The sequence below is a fragment of the Tachyglossus aculeatus genome, chromosome X1, assembly GCF_015852505.1.
Source record: "Tachyglossus aculeatus isolate mTacAcu1 chromosome X1, mTacAcu1.pri, whole genome shotgun sequence".
Taxonomy (NCBI): Eukaryota; Metazoa; Chordata; class Mammalia; order Monotremata; family Tachyglossidae; genus Tachyglossus; species Tachyglossus aculeatus.
Window position 1 is genome coordinate 79,184,418 of NC_052101.1, and position 15,918 is coordinate 79,200,335.

General features: G+C 42.9%; 1 protein-coding gene across 1 annotated transcript in view; it reads right to left on the reverse strand.

Moving 5' to 3' along the window:
• CACNA1D (calcium voltage-gated channel subunit alpha1 D) overlaps positions 1 to 14,652 on the reverse strand; it is a 430,516-nt gene extending 415,864 nt beyond the window's left edge. Inside the window, exons 1-3 of the mRNA XM_038740776.1 lie at positions 14,581 to 14,652; positions 12,051 to 12,369; positions 8,452 to 8,557 (exon numbers count right to left, since the gene is read on the reverse strand). Coding sequence (XP_038596704.1) covers positions 8,452 to 8,557; positions 12,051 to 12,369; positions 14,581 to 14,620 — 465 coding nt within the window. The 5' untranslated portion in view covers positions 14,621 to 14,652. The remainder of the gene's footprint in view (positions 1 to 8,451; positions 8,558 to 12,050; positions 12,370 to 14,580) is intronic.
• Positions 14,653 to 15,918: the final 1,266 nt, after the last annotated feature.

Sequence of the window (15,918 nt, forward strand, 5' to 3'; positions counted from 1 at the left end):
TCAAACTAGAGGTGAAATGTATACTTTTTATATGAATGAAGGGCTCAAATGACAACAAATTAATTATTGAACATTTACTAATCCACGGATTTCAAGTAACCTTCCGTTGACTGTGGATGTTTGCTAACAATAAACCAGTAACATTTAGCCAGTTAGGAGAAAATAAAAAGACCTCAGAATAAGACCTAAGAGAATATCTGTTCTCCCTCCTAGACTGTGACCCCCATGTGGGAAAGGGACTATATTCGGCCTAATTAACTTGTCCCAGTGCTTAGAACATTGCTTAATTCATAATAGTGCTTAAATACCATTTAAAAAAAAATTCCTGAATACGTTAAATGTCTTTGTTGATTCCGAGTCTTTCTGATGTGCCCACCTACAGCCATGGAAAATGTTCCCCAAAAGTCCAGAGACAGAATTCTCCTCCTTCCCCTGCACTGGAGAATAGGGAACATGCACAGCAAAATACCTTCTTCACAGTACAGGCTCCATCTGCCAATCAATCATGTGTGCAAAGTAAATGCTTGGGAGAGTATAATAGAGTTAATAGACATTTTCCCTGCTCACAAGGAGCTTACACTCTAGAGTCTACAATTCTGTGGGAAGCATGGACTCTGAAAGAACGGCCCATTTATATAATAATGTTGGTATTTAAGCACTTACTATGTGTCAAGCACTGCTCTAAGTGCTCGGGTAGATACAAGCTAATCAGGTTGGACACAGTACACATCCCACATGGGGCTCACAGTCTTAATCCCCATTTTACAGATGACACAACTGAGGGCCAGAGAAGTGAAGTGACTTGCCCAAGGTCACACAGCAGACAAGTGGAGGAGCTGGGAATAGAACCCAGGTCCTTCTGACTCCCGGGCCTGTGCTCTACTTCTCCTGCTACTCTTCCTCTGGCGCACCTAATCCCTCACGTCCCAGTGGCAGTTCCACCCCTGGACACTAGCCTATTGAATGGTTGACACTAGCCTATTGTATGGTTGGACCAAATAATCATCAAGATCATTTCTTACAAAGGGGTAAGGAGATCTCCTAATCAACTCAATTCCCATTAAATTGAAAGTCACCACATTCTTTGTCACTTGAAATAAATCAGAGAGGTCCAACCTCCTAAGCAGGAAACGATCCTATGCAGTTGCCACTGTATAAAGGAAGCCACTTTCCCTTCCTCAGTACTTGTGATCAGACCCTGGGGGGAAAAGGAACAAGGTGTTGACAAGATTGTCAGCAACTCCCCAAACCCCAACACAACCACTGCCCAGCTGGTCGGCAGTAAGATAAAAATACATGGTGGCATGTCAAGACATGGAGAGCATATGCTAGAGCAAAGGAAGGGAGAGCAAAAATCAGCTCACTCCCATACTAATAGGAAGCCACTGAAAGCAAACATGGAAGCCTGTGTGTAATGGCATTTAAGCACTTACTATGTGCTAAGCACCAGGGCAGACACAAGATACACAGGTTGGCTACAGACCCACATGGGGCTCACTGTCTAAAGGGGAAGGGGAATAGGAATCTAATCCACATTTTACAGATGAGAAAATTAAGGCACAGTGAAGTGACTTGCCCGAGATGATACTGTGGGCAAGTGGTAGAGCTGGGATTACAACCCAGGTCCCCTAACTCCAGCCCAGGCTCTTTCCACTAAGCCACCCAGCTTCTCATGCACCAGCCCACCTGCCTGGTGTTAGAACACACTGACTAAATTATGCTCTTTTGTATGGATTCCTAACAGTCTATTCCATTTTCAACAGTCTTACTGTGCCACTACAACTTCAGATAGTCAACTCTACTTGAGTGAGAATGTGGGAAAAATTGCAACTCTTTGGGATAAAAAAGCAAAAATCCAAAGTTTATGGTGAGTGCAGAACACACCAAATTGGCTATCTTATTTTCCTGAAAAGTCCATAAAGGTAATTTTAAGTTTATCAGAGAGGTGTAAAACAGACATCCAATAAAAACACAAGAGTCACTAAACAACTGAAAATAGTCAGGACATATGGCAGTTTACATAACTAAGCAAAGCTTCATCCAATGCCCTTCTGTATGTTTTTAAGGTCTAGAATATGCTGAACTTGGTTGTCTTATTTCTAGGTCACCAGTTCAAATGAGGTCCAAAGAGGTTAGCAGCCACTGATATGAATGTTTTACTTTAATTGGATGCTCCAAAGAAAATACTCACCCGGCACATCTGCACTCAGGAGGGACCTGCCCCAACTTTTTCCCCTCACTCTACTCAAAGTATATTCAGCCTTTTGTTCTTCTCACTAAACACTGGAAGGAGTCCACAAGGAGACATGGAGATTTTAAGTCTCCAGCCAAATCCATCCCTTGACATTTCTCCTGGCTGCTTTCTTCTCCCATTTAGTTTGAATCTCTGAGTCAGCAGGGCCTCGGGCTCGTCCAGCAGCTGTGGATACTGGTCCCCCGGAAGCATCATGGCTCCCTCACCACCCATTCCCTACCGTGGGAATACAAAATAATTTCAACAGATGTACTGCAATTCTAAAATTACCTTAACTGAGAGATCATGAAGTCTTCAAAAAGTAATTGTTTTGTGTTGCTGGAGGACATCAGGTAATTAATTGCTCTTAGACTGGGCTGTACATGATGTGATCATGCTCAAAGTTAAAGCTGCCAGTCAATAGCTTCAGTTTGAAAAGTGTGTTTCCCTGCCCCTCAACTCCTCCCCACCACCCTCCCCTGACCCCCCCAAGTTTTCATTTTCTGTGACTATTTGAATAACCTGTGTTATTCCTCCTTTATGCCTGTCTTGTTTTCCTTCTATGTGGGTGAATTTTTCACTTTCTCATTCCTTGCCCCTGGCTCCTCAGTCTACTGCACATTAAAACACTGCAGAGTGCAACTACAATTTAACTTGAATGACAAAAGCAAAGCAAGTTTCACCACTTTCTCCATTTGAATCCTATTAAAGTGCCTAGTAATAATACAGGGAGTGAAGTCTAGTGTGCATGGGGTTGACAGGGAATGAAGAATATTAGATTCTATTCCTGGATCTGCCTCACACCTATGGCAAGGCCTTGAGCAGAAACACTTAATACATCTGTTTCTCTATCCATTAAATAGAAGTAATACACAAATTCCTACATTATCTGAATTGGAGGTGGGGGTTTTAGGATGCCACTTTAGGATGCCAGAAGAAAACTTTCTCCGAAAGTAAAGTTATTGGGTAGTTCCCCACGTTATTCCAGCAGTTAACTGTCACCATCAAAAGTACTGAGTGCCTATGATGAGTGGAGCACTGTTCTGAATGCTGGAGAACAAAACAGAATTAGTAGGTATAATCCCTGCCTTCAAGAAACTTACATTCTAGTGAGGAACACAGACACTAAAGTATAGATAGAAGTTACAGAGTATAAAGATATGTACATAGTGCTATGGAGCATTGTGAATATGCCCTTATTGCCTGGCCCATGCTCATAATCCACGTCAACTGTTTCTAACACCCTCCCTAAACCCCCAGTCACCACAACGTTGAAACATTTAACCCCCATGAGCTTGCCATCTATTTTACTGACAAAATTTAAACCAGACTCCTTAAAATCTCCCCCCATATCAATCAATGGTATTTATTGAGGGCTTACTATGTGCAGAACACTTTATTAAACATTTGGGAGAGTACAATACAAAAGAGTCAGTAGACACACTCTCTGCCCAAAATGAGCTTACAGTTTAGAGGGGAGACAGATGTTTATTTAATTTATAGACATATACATAAGTGCTGTATAGCTATATACATGGGTTAGGGGGTCAGCAGGAAGCGAGTCGAGATGGAGGCACAGCAGGTAGGTTGGTAGCTAGAGGAGCAAATTGTATGAGCTAGGTTGTAGTAGATTGGTATGGTTAGGAAGGAGGGGGAGAGCTGATTGAGTGCCTTAAAGCCAATGGTAAGGAGTTTCTGTTTGAAAATGGAAAGCGATGGACAACCACTGGAGGTTTTTGAGAAGTGGGGAGATGGGTGTAGAATGATTTTTCAGAGAAATGATGAGGCAGCAGTGTCAAGAAGGGACTATAGTGGAGAGATACTGTGAGGCAGGGAGGTCAGTGAGGAGACTCTCACCCTCCTACCTATCCTTATTCCTCTCCCACACTGCAGTTTAACTCGCGCACTTTGCTCCTCTAACACCAACCTAATCATTGTACCTCGATCTCTTCTACTGCGCTGTCAACCTATTGCAACAGATCACCAGGCTCCCTATCTTCAAAACCTACTAAATATCAAATCTCCAGACACAAAGAACAAAATCTTGATTGCCATTCATACCTATGTCACTGCCCCCACAGCACTGAAGTATAGATCTTTAAACTATTTTAAAGACCCCTCAACTACTAATTTATAAAACTCCTTACTACTGCCTTAAAGGCATTCAATCAGCTCTCCCACTCCCACCTTACTTTGTAGTACTTATTATTATTATTATTAAAACATATTTATTGAGTGCTTACTGTGTGCAGAGCACTGTACTAAGTGCTTGGAAAGTACAATTCAGCAACAGAGACAATCCCTACCCAACTACGGGCTCACAGTCTAGAAGAGGGAGACAGACAACAAAACAAAATAATAATAACAATAACAATAACATCAAAATAGAGTTATAGATCTAAACACATCATTAATAAAATAAATAGAATAATAGAATAATAAATATGTGCAAATATACACAAACGCTGCGGGGTGGAGAAGCGGGTAGAGCAGAGGTAAGGGCAATGGGGAGGGGAGGAGGAGCAGAGGTAAAGGGGCTCAATCTGCACTTAGAACGGTGATTGGCACATAGGCTCTTAACAAGTACCACTATTATTATTATCATCATTATTATTATATTCATTTAGTGATTTGTGAATCATTGGTATCTATTTCAAATTCCAAAATCTATTTCAAATTCCGGCTCCGCCACTTGTCAGCTGTGTGACTTTGGGCAAGTCACTTCACTTCTCTGTACCTCAGTTACCTCATCTGTAAAATGGGGATTAAGATCGTGAGCCCCCCATGGGACAACCTGATCACCTTGTAACCTCCCCAGTGCTTAGAACAGTGCTTTGCACATAGTGAGCACTTAATAAATGCCATCATTATTATTATTATTAGAAGGGATGCTTATTGGGTGCAGAGCACTGTACTAAGTGCTCAGAAAGTCCAATTCAGCGCTAAATCGCTCAATAGTTGCCATTTCTGTTTGACGCAGAGATAGATGGGCAGCCATGGGAGGTTCTTGAAGAGTGGGGACATACAGACTAAACTTTTTTGTAGAAAAAAATCATCTGGGCTCTTAGTACAGTGCTCTGCACACAGTAAGCGCTCAATAAATGATTGAATGAATGAATCAGGGTAGTACTTACCGACTACAACCCAGCCCATTTCTTTAATGACAAATTGACTTCATTGAACCTCAATCTTTTCTATCTCCTCGCCGACCCCTTGACCATGTCCTCCCTCTGCTCTGGAACTACCTCCCGCTTCATACCAGACAGACCACCACTCTCCCCACCTTCAAAGCCCAACTACAAGCACATCTCCTCCAGGAAGCCTTCCTGGATTAAGGCCTCATTTCTCCTACTCACTCTTCCTTCGGCATCACCTACACACTTGGATTTGTACCTTTTAAGGACTTGATAGTCACCTCACCCTCAGGCCCACAGCACTTATGTACATATCCCTTATACCTTGCCATTTCTCCTATCTGTACTTATTTCAATGTCTGTCTCCTCCTCTAGACTGCAAGCTCCTTGTGGGAAAGGATTGTGTCTACCAACTGTTGTACTGTACCCTCCAAAGTGCCTAGCACAGTGCTCTACACACAATAAGCACTCATATATCACTGATTGATTAGGGTCTCTCACCCATGCTAGACTATAAACTCCCTGAAAGTGGGGGTGGTGTCTATTGTACTCTCTTAAGCACTTGGTACACTGCTCGGCACAAAGTACTTACATACTATTTACTGACTGGGTTGAAATGAGGGTGGTCCAGGAAGTTCTCAACTCATCAATTATCTTTAAAAAAAATGAAATTCAATAAGAATTCTTTCAAATAAGTGCTTAGTACAATGCTCTGTACACAGTAAGTGTTCCATTAATAACATTGATTGATTGATTTCAAATCAAAGTAGTGTGATTATGAAGCTTACCCCAGTACGGGAATCTCATTTTCTACATTGGGATTTAATAATGGAAAAAAAAAACCACAGTGAATGCTACCCTTCTGATAAATCAGAGGGACACTGTTTATAAAGCAGTTAAGATACGTTACTGCATAAATTGAGTGATGTCGTTTTAAAGCTTTGTTCTGTATGAACCTTACTGATCCCTTTTTAAAAATTGGTCAAGACCATAACAAATTAAACTTTTTAACCACCAAGGTCTTAACCAAACGCTACAACACAAGCCCACTGTTCCGCAGTTAACTCCTTTAAATTACCAGGCATACTAAGGGTCATATAACAGGCAGGTATGTTTCCTTGAATCTCAACTACATTAATTCACTTACCAAAAAAAAAAAAAGTTCAATTAAATGTGACATGGACCATTTGTAAATTTTCTGTGACTTTATCTGATGAATCAACCAATAGTATTTGAGTACTTACTATGTGCAGGACACTGAAGTCAGTGCTTGGGAAATTACAACACAGAGTTAGCAGACACTCCCTCCCCACAGCTTACAATAATCATCTGATGACCATGCCTTTGCTGCCACCTCTAGCTTAGTACTTCGATTTACCATTTATATTCACTAAATAGACCTCGTTATAGATTAGAAATGAGCCTCATTTGGCTAGCTCTGTAAGTACCTAAAATAATCCATATAAAAATGATTTCATCTATCTAAAACAAAATAAGGCTATTCCAGCAGGAAGCCAGATGGGACATGGAATGTGCCTTTATAAAGAGGTGAGGCCTTAAAGAGGTGAAGTGGTCCCTTTTCCCGTACTAAAAGGAAATATTCAATATCCAATATTCCACACACTGCCCTTTCTTTCACAAGATTTTTCTTTCTTTCAGGTAAACTAACCTAGTCAAGTGAGTTGCAGAACTGGACAAAAAAGAAATAGCAAACATTTGAATATTTTAACCCTCAACTATAAGGTGTTATGGAATTAGGTCAGAGAGATGTGCTTCAGTGTTGGAAAGATAAACCAAATAGAGTGACACGTAGGTATCTTTGAAAAATGATCCACCTAGAGGAAAAAGGAGGCATTCTTAACTATTTCCAAAACATTGGATGAGTTAAATTAATAGAGATCTTGATTTCTAATAGCAATAGAGATTTGTGTTTGGAATTTTTTGAAGAAATCTTAATATTGACAAAGACATGCAGCTAACAGTAGTATAGTATTTATTGAGCATTTAATGAATGTAATCAAAGAGCAGAAGCACAATGCCCATTCCCTGCACAAAAGAAGCTGACACTCAAATCAATTATTCTTCACTTTGACCCAAATTCATCTGCTTTTCATTATGACATTTCCTAGGTTTATTTAATCATGTTCTCTTGATAAACCAAGAGGCTTGTTATATATATTGTGTTAAATTCTGCAAAAAAAAAAAAAAGAGATCTTCATGTGTGGCCTACTAATGTCTCCTTTGGCTAAGGGTCCTGAGTAATTTAGATTTTTTTCCTCGAACATATAAATAATTTGCAATTTAAATCAGAGTAACTACAGATATTCAAAGAGAGTAGGAAGCTTGAACACAGAATTTTGAAAATATCTATTTACATTTATATCCATTTTAGATGCTTATTTTAAGCATCAGTGCTAAAAGGGGTGATCTTAAAATGACAGTTATCCAAGAAAATATAAATACAGATTTCAAAAACACTTTACGATCTAAGATCTTAATTTATAAAAACATTTCTAATTGCATCTAAAACAGACTTTCCTTTGAAATCAATTTGTTTCATCAAAACCCAGTTGTAGTCACATGATAAGGATATTCTTTTACATTGAAAAGGTCATATTGTGGACAGCTAGGTTAAAAAACAAAAAGAGACAGCCCTGAAAATCCCAAACTGCAGATTGAAGTTTTGAAAATGAAACTGTAAAATCAAATGACACTAAATGGAAAAAAAGAAAAGTTAAATGCAGAAGCATTAAAGAGAACCATGGAAGAAATACCCAAGTGAGGAGAGCCACTTAAAACCAAGTGCTTCTGTATGCAACAGTAATCTTTAGTATAAAATACGTATCCATTTTCATCCAAACAAGATTTATAATTTAAACTTCAATTTAGTGATACAGATATATAGGTAGATAAATATATGAGAACAGGCCAAAAGCAATGCTATTTCAGATCCAGGAAATATAATTCATGGGGTTATAAACCTCCATTTATATTTATAATTGACCATAAGCATTAACAGCCAGTTAAGTATAAAGGCAAACCATAAATCGACATGACAACAAAAGGAAACTCCAGTACACTTACCAAGTTATGATTAGTTGAATTAGAATCATCTTCAGGGAATGGGATGTAAACAGCTAAGGCCACACAATTGGCAAAAATAGCCAATAATATAAATATGTCAAATGGTCTGAAAAAAAACTTGTTAAGGGACATATGTATTAGGCAGACGTATACAAATCCTACTGAATCATTTTCCTGATGGAAATATCTTGAATTTAAAAAAAATACTTTAATCAATCATTCAACTGCCTACCAGGCCTACAGGAGCAACATTTATATCATCTTACAATACCAATACTTTATTAAAAAAAAAAAAAAAATCAAGGTGACCTCTTTATGTCCTCTTCTTTTTATGACTAGGATCATGCTTCTGTTATTGAGAATTTTATCTTAAAATCTACAGGGCAAAATCTAATTAAGGCAACAAGATTGTACCGTTTTCCTGACTTCTTCTGGTAAGCTAAATTTCATCTGCTCAACTTTCGTATCAAAGAATCATTAGGTTATTAAGAAGCAACAAATCCCTCCACAGATACTTACCACACATACTCGTTCATGTAAGCAACTCTTGGGGACACCCATATGAACTCCTTCTTCAGGCTGGGGCAATAAATGAATTTGCCCTGGTGTGTGTAGATTGCCAGAGGAGATAAAGGCAAGCAAGCTATACACAAAACTCTCCTATATATTTTAAAAGGAATCATTAGTTGGAGCACCTTTATGCACTAAACAGTTACAATCCATCATAAACTACATTCTAGTCTGGCAAAAATATAAATGAACTGACGTTAGATAATGAAACCACAAGGAATCCACACCAGCCATTGCCAGAATGTCTTACATTAACAAACAGTACTAAACCTGGGTGGTCTGTTTGGAAGAATCACATGGATCAACCTTCAACAACTACTTGCTTAAACACTCAGAAGCTATTAAGAGGCACTGCCAAAACCGATGATACAAAATTTGACATCTGCCATGACAACTTTGGGAGGGGGGGGGGGAGGAGGGCCTTTAGAAATAGTTTTTGGCCTTTCAGGATGAGAATGGCTTCACAAGTGATAAGCTTAAATTCTCAGGCCTGATTCTCTTCTTCTGTAACTTTAAATTTCTTCTGAATTCTCCCACTGAATCTCCTCAGCAATCTCTCACAAAATAAGGCCATTTGCATTATTGCCCTTACTGGGTTTGAACATGGCTTAGGTTATGTGACCCCCAAGTCCTTGCCCTCATCCAAGTTATCTTTTTCAGAGGGTTTCAAAGTGAAAGAGATGAGACTCTTTGTTTCTGACAGACTTCAATTTTTAGAGAGATGGGCTTTTACAACTGAAGGTTGCAAAGGGAACAAAGCATTGGCTCTAGATATGTATCTTCATGCAAGTTTGTCATTAATCAGACAACTCCAGAGCTAAAGGTACTACTGCCTTAGTTTTACATAATTTCCTACTCAGCAAAAAGGCCCCCTATCCTCCTTATTTAAATCATCATCACTGGTGCCTGAAAAATCAAATAGTAAATGTGCACAATAATACGAAGAACTTTCAGGTACAGTGTTCAGAGTGACAATTTCCAAAGAATCCGAGAAATATGAACATTGTTCAGTAAAGTTTCATTAAAAGGTATATTTCATTCTTTGGGGGGCAGAGTTCTGGTCTACTATATTAGTGAATGGTATTATTATGGCCATATTTTTTTTACAAGCTTGTCAGAACAGAAAACTATACAGCTAGGTTTTACTCTTGGTAACTCCTTATGAACTTAGGACATACCACTCAATTTGAGAAGGTGCCTAACACATATGAGAATACTTTGTTTCATCCCTCTACATGAATTATACTTTCTCATTCTCAAGAGTTGACTGAGACCATGACATATCTTGGATTTAAGGAGCAAAAGAATATTACCTACTAAATAAGATAAAACGTGTCATTTGGAAAAACAAATGGGGTTTATAGTTGTTCATGGATATTATTCCACAGAAGACCAACTCTCCTGTTTTCTTTGCCTTAGCAACTGCAAAATCAAATTCCAGTGAGGGGCTTGGTAAGAAAGAGAGGAGAGGTGCTGTTCTGTGTAAATTAAATGAATTTTCTGCATCAGGCTTTTTGACGTACTTTTCCACACATCCAGAAATGTCAGTATTAGGCTACTTTACATTTCGATCATTGTCTTTTATAGCAAAGGTTCTGAATAACCATCTCTGGACACCCTGGGGACTTGTCTCCCCCAGGATAACACGTGTCCCTTTCTCAAATCTCTCCCTTTGCCTACATATGGGGGGGGGAGGGGTTGTACAAAGGAATGAAGCACATTTACAGGATATACCAGCTTTCTCTCTCTCATACTTGAAAGGGGTTGAATTCAGTAGTAGAAGTAGTAATAGTATTGGGGGCCAGAGAAGAGCTCAAAAGGTAAAGCATCACCAGATGCAAAAGAGACCTTAACACTTAGCCTTAATTCAAAAACACAACAGCACCGGCCTTTTGCTGCTCATTTCAAAGCATTTTCAAGTCGGGTTACCCAATTTTATCCCACATATGGGGCTGTATGGTGAGGACAGCCAGAGCAGGGATAATCCAAATAACTGCCAGGCTAGGGAGATGGCTTAAAATTTCAAAAGAATCATTTTACTCAACAGTGACTCATTTGAGCAATTAGAATGCAGCAAGTTCATAAAGATAATCTAATCAGTCTTCCCTAACCAGAAGGACTAAAATGACCCAAAATTGGGTTGGGGGAAATGAGCAGAGCATCATGAATGACAGATAGGAATGAAAAGTGGTGCAAGTGACTGGACAGGGGGAGTTGGGAGGTCTGGAATAAGTTAACCATCTAAAAGCATTTGGAGTTCCAGTTTAAAAATACAGCCTAGACACCACATATATAACTCTAGTCCCTGAGCATATGCAGAATTTTTTCTAGGGAGAGCAACTGCAAATTCCTGAGCAGAGAGAGCTGCTCTATAACTCAAGTGGGGGACGAGACAAGGCTTTATTTAGGAGGCATTCACAACCCCTTGAGCTTCCCTATACTCACGTTTCAAATATTTCCTTGAATCTGGTGAAAGGAAGTTCCAGGAAGCAATAGTATTGATTGGCGAATATATTCTCTTCCTGATGAGCGAGTATTTCAACTTTTTGCTACAGTACCTCAACAATCAGCATTAATCAGAGTTACAGAAGAAAATTCCAACAATGTCAGGATGTGTAGCTACTGACAAAGGTCATATAAGTGGGGGTTTTTGCTGCCAATAAGGCCTAAGAAGCCTTTTTTTAATAGTAGGGTTTCTTCTTGCACTAATGTCTACTAATACCTAAAACACAACCAAGGATTCCACTCTAAGCACGACACCAATATTTTAGTGTCCCATTCTGAACCAGATGAATCCAGACTAAGTTTTTTTCAAAATCGGCCAATGCCAAGAGTCTGTTGCCTAAGCAGCAGAACTATACAGCTGACTGTTCATGATTTGCAGTGCTAAAATGAAAAAAAATTCTTAAATACTGCTCCTTGTCCTGCTCCCACTCCAAATTGCTGCTGTTTTTTAAGCAAATTCTTTAGCACATTGGAAATATTTGACACAAATGGGGAAAAACAAACCAGTACTTAAAAAAGGATACTTCCATTCTACTATACTAATGCAGGCTCTCCGGATAGGGTTATTGAGGGATAAACAGAAAAGGGCCCGTGCCGGTCTGCTGTTAGACAAGTTACCCTGTTTTTTGCTCTTAGCGTATTGCTGGCGTTTTCTTTGGGACAAAGATCCTACAGGTTGGGGTGTGGTGGTGCTCATAGTTTGGGCAGCCTTGGCTTGCCTAGCAGCATCAATTGCAGCTTGCCAAGAGAGGACAGTTTGCTTGGAGGGTGCAGAACTGTTGGACTGGAGAGTTGGTCCGTCACCAGGGAGAGGGATTCTGGTGCTACTTGCATAGTTCGCCTCTGAAAGAGAGAAGAATGGTATGAATTATATTGATTTTTATTTTACTGTACTTGCTAATAAAACTGGTGACCTTAAGCATCACTTCTGTTTTTTTACAGTGAATTCAAAACCATGTTTCCATCTGTAAAGAGATAAGTGAAAACCATGGATTCTGTCAGTTTCAAAAAACCTATAATATATGCATGGAAACAAAGGAAGGTGTGCTCTTTACATCTTGTGTTCCACTGGGCATTTCAGTGCATTTCACTGAATCAAATGACAGAACCACTCCACACTTGCATCTTACCGCTTTCCTATTATTAAAACCTACATGATCTCTTGAAAGACCACGGAGTATTCATTATAGTTACTCTCTTATAAAAAGGCATTAAAATAATTCAATATTATTAATTATTTTCTAAGCACTATTCAACAGCCTCTATCTGCCACAGCTGCAATATTCTCAGTATGCACAAACACTCCATTTGTGCATGCACTGGCTTAGCAAACAGCCACAACAAATATCTATATTATGCACCGACACTTTCCTCAAATGAAAATTCATGATGCCTGGGACTCATTTCCTATATTTGCTTCCAAAAAATCACGTCGCGCCTTTTTGCATTGTAAATTGCGGCCCGGAAAGCAAGCGCGGTGGGGGATCCAAGCCCAGAGATGCTGCCAAGTCAGACTCTCAACCCCTCAAATGCCCAACAGCCTGGTTTAATGTCTGTTCGTCGGAAAAACTAAAAATTGATCGGTCCAGTCCGATCTGTCATCAGCAAAGCCAGCTCGGCAACCGTTTCGGGTTGCTTCGGACTGGAGAGCCAGTCACGGGGATGGAGTACGGGCAGGTCTCCTCTTCCCTGGGGGAAAGCCATGTTCTTAAGTAAACTCGAAACTTGAAGCCACGGGTGGCAGGGACACTGGATACATCTATATTAGCGTGTGCATACACAACGCACTTTTTTTTTTTTAAGGGACGGCTTGGATCGCCGACCCCGATCAGTTCCATTCTGCGGGGCCAAGTCGTGGGGTTTAGACGGCCATCCCGCTGCTGGATGGCCCGGCCCTGGGGGTTCGAGAATTCCCCCGATGTAACGCGTCCGACGGCAGGGTCGGCCGGCCCGAGAAAAACGTCCGGGGAGGTTCAGCACCAACCGGGGCTGCGAAGAGGCGGAGGGGGCTGCTGCGGCTGAAGCTCTCCTCGCCGCGTGCGGGTGCGATGGCAACTCGTTCTGGGGGAGAGGGCAAGGCGGCTGGGGGTTGACCTGAATTCGGACCCCAGGGTTCCCCTGCCTTCTCCCCACAATGGAGCTCACGGGCGGGGGCCATTGCTAGGTTACGGGACGCGCTCGGCGGCGGGGGCCCCGCTGGGCCCGGGCTCAAGGGAACGCCGGCAGGTGAGCCGAACCCGCCGCCCAGGCCCAGCCCCCTCCCCCAATGGGTTTGGGCGGAAAGGGGCTTCGGGCCACCCGGCGGGGGCGGTTGACAATGAAGGAGCTCTAAGGCTGGGTGGTCGCGGGAGAAGATTGCATACCCTGGGCCAGGGAAGCAAAGGCTTCACGCCAAAGGGGGTAAATCCGTCTCGCCGAGCGATAACCTCCGGGGGAGGGGAAAGGTCAGGCGGAGGTAATAAAGGGGTGCAGATTCCAACAGCTCCGGACTCCCTGTCCCCCACGAAGTGGCACAGTGGGAAAGTTGAGCCCAGAGGCAGTGAACCCGAGTCACCTCGGCTTCTTCATCCCAGCGCAGTCCCCCTCCCATCTTCCCTCTCCCCCCCTCCCATCTTCTCCCAAACCGCTAATGCGCGGCATATCTGGCTCAACATCACCACTCGATATACCCCCTTTTCTTCGCCCCCTCCCCAAACAAAAAGAATCCCTGACATACAAGGTCTGGAATGGAAAGAGGGGAATTCGGGAAATATGCCCCGCTCCCCCTTCCATGATGATGACATGGAGCGAAGGAAGCATCTTTCTCAACCCAAACCTCATCCCCATCATCCTACCTCAGCCCCATTTAATCTTCCTCTTTCGTTCCACCCGCCCCGTTCCCCTCTGCCAAGTCTCTTCATAGTCTCCCCTCGGCGACGGACACGGGGGGGGGGGGGGGTAGGGAAGGGAAAGGGGGGGCGAGCGGGGGAACAAGGCGAGGAGGAGAAGGGAGAAGGATGACTATGTCTATGACTGGCTCTATCATCGCTGCACTTGTCAATTCCCGCTCCTCACCTTCCGTGCGTTCTTCCTCCGGCTGCTGCTGCTGGTGCATTATCGCTGTCAGCTGGGAGGTGAGGAGAGGCGAAGAAAAAAATAAAAACGACCCGCCACACCACCCCTTCCCTTCAAATAAAAGATAAACTCTTTTATAAAAGAAAAAAACAACTCTCTGTATTTTTGCAAGTTCTAGTAATGAATAATAACGCTCATTAAAATGTCCCACTCGCAGCCAAGGGGCACAGGGGGGTGATGGTTTGGGGGCGGCGTTAGCTGACCCCCATGTCCGCCCCACTGTCTGCTGTGCCGCCGCCTGCGCCTCCTCTGGCTCCCCGGGAGCCCCGGCTGCTCCACACTCACATCCGGGGATGGAGCCGCTCAGCGCACGTCGACTTCGCCCTAGCGACGCTCCCTACTCCCTCCTCCTCCCTCTCCCCTCTCCTCTCCCTTTCCTCCTCCTTTCTCTCCTCCTCCCACCTCCTCGTCGTCGTCCTGCTCCCCACCCCTTCTTTCCTTTCCCCTCCTCCTTTTCCCCCCTTCTCCGTGTTGCCGTTCACTCTGCCTGCCAGCCAGCCAGCCAGCCAGCCCCCTCCCCCTCTTCCCTCCCTCCTCTCCGCTCCGTCCAGCAACAAACTCTTGCCCTCTTAGCCCTGGAATGAGCCCCTTCTCCTTCCCTCTCCTATTCCCAAGAGCCCAGTTTCCTCTTTGCCTGGCTCGGTTCGATTCTACTTGCCCGCGGGCACCAACAGGTCAACACCCCTCGCCCGCACCTAACGCCCGGTGTAACCCACTTGTCGCCGCAGCCCACGGCTTTACTCCTTCCCCAGCGTAGGTGGCGACGGGGTCGGGGGGTTGGAGACTAGGGAGGGAAAAATCCACTTCAGCCAGCGCCGCTAGCGGCGGCCCGGTTAACTACTTCTCCCTTCTTGGCGTAAGGGAGCTGGGGGAGACAGCTTCTTGAGTAGCTGCTGCTCCCTCCACTCCTCCTTCCTCCAGCACACCTGAAGGTGTGCCTCGTGTACGTCCCTAGGGCCACTCAATCGTCGTTTGCTTTGTCGAGGGATTGATTGATTGATTGTTTACCCGGTTAGCCCCTAGGGACGGGATGGGAGCTGTTTTGCCCGCCCGAGCTCGCTGAGTTCGCAGGGAGTTCTTGCTAGGAAAAAGCTTTGTTTCTCCAGGTTTGCTTTCCCCTTCTCTCTTTCTCACCCGACAAGGCTTGCTAATAATTTCTTCTTTCGTTTGCAGCTGGCACTGCCCTCCCTCTCTCAATCAATCAGTCCATCAATGATATTTATTGAATGCTTACCTATTGCAGAGGTACCTATTCCCCTACTCCAGGAGGCCTTCCCA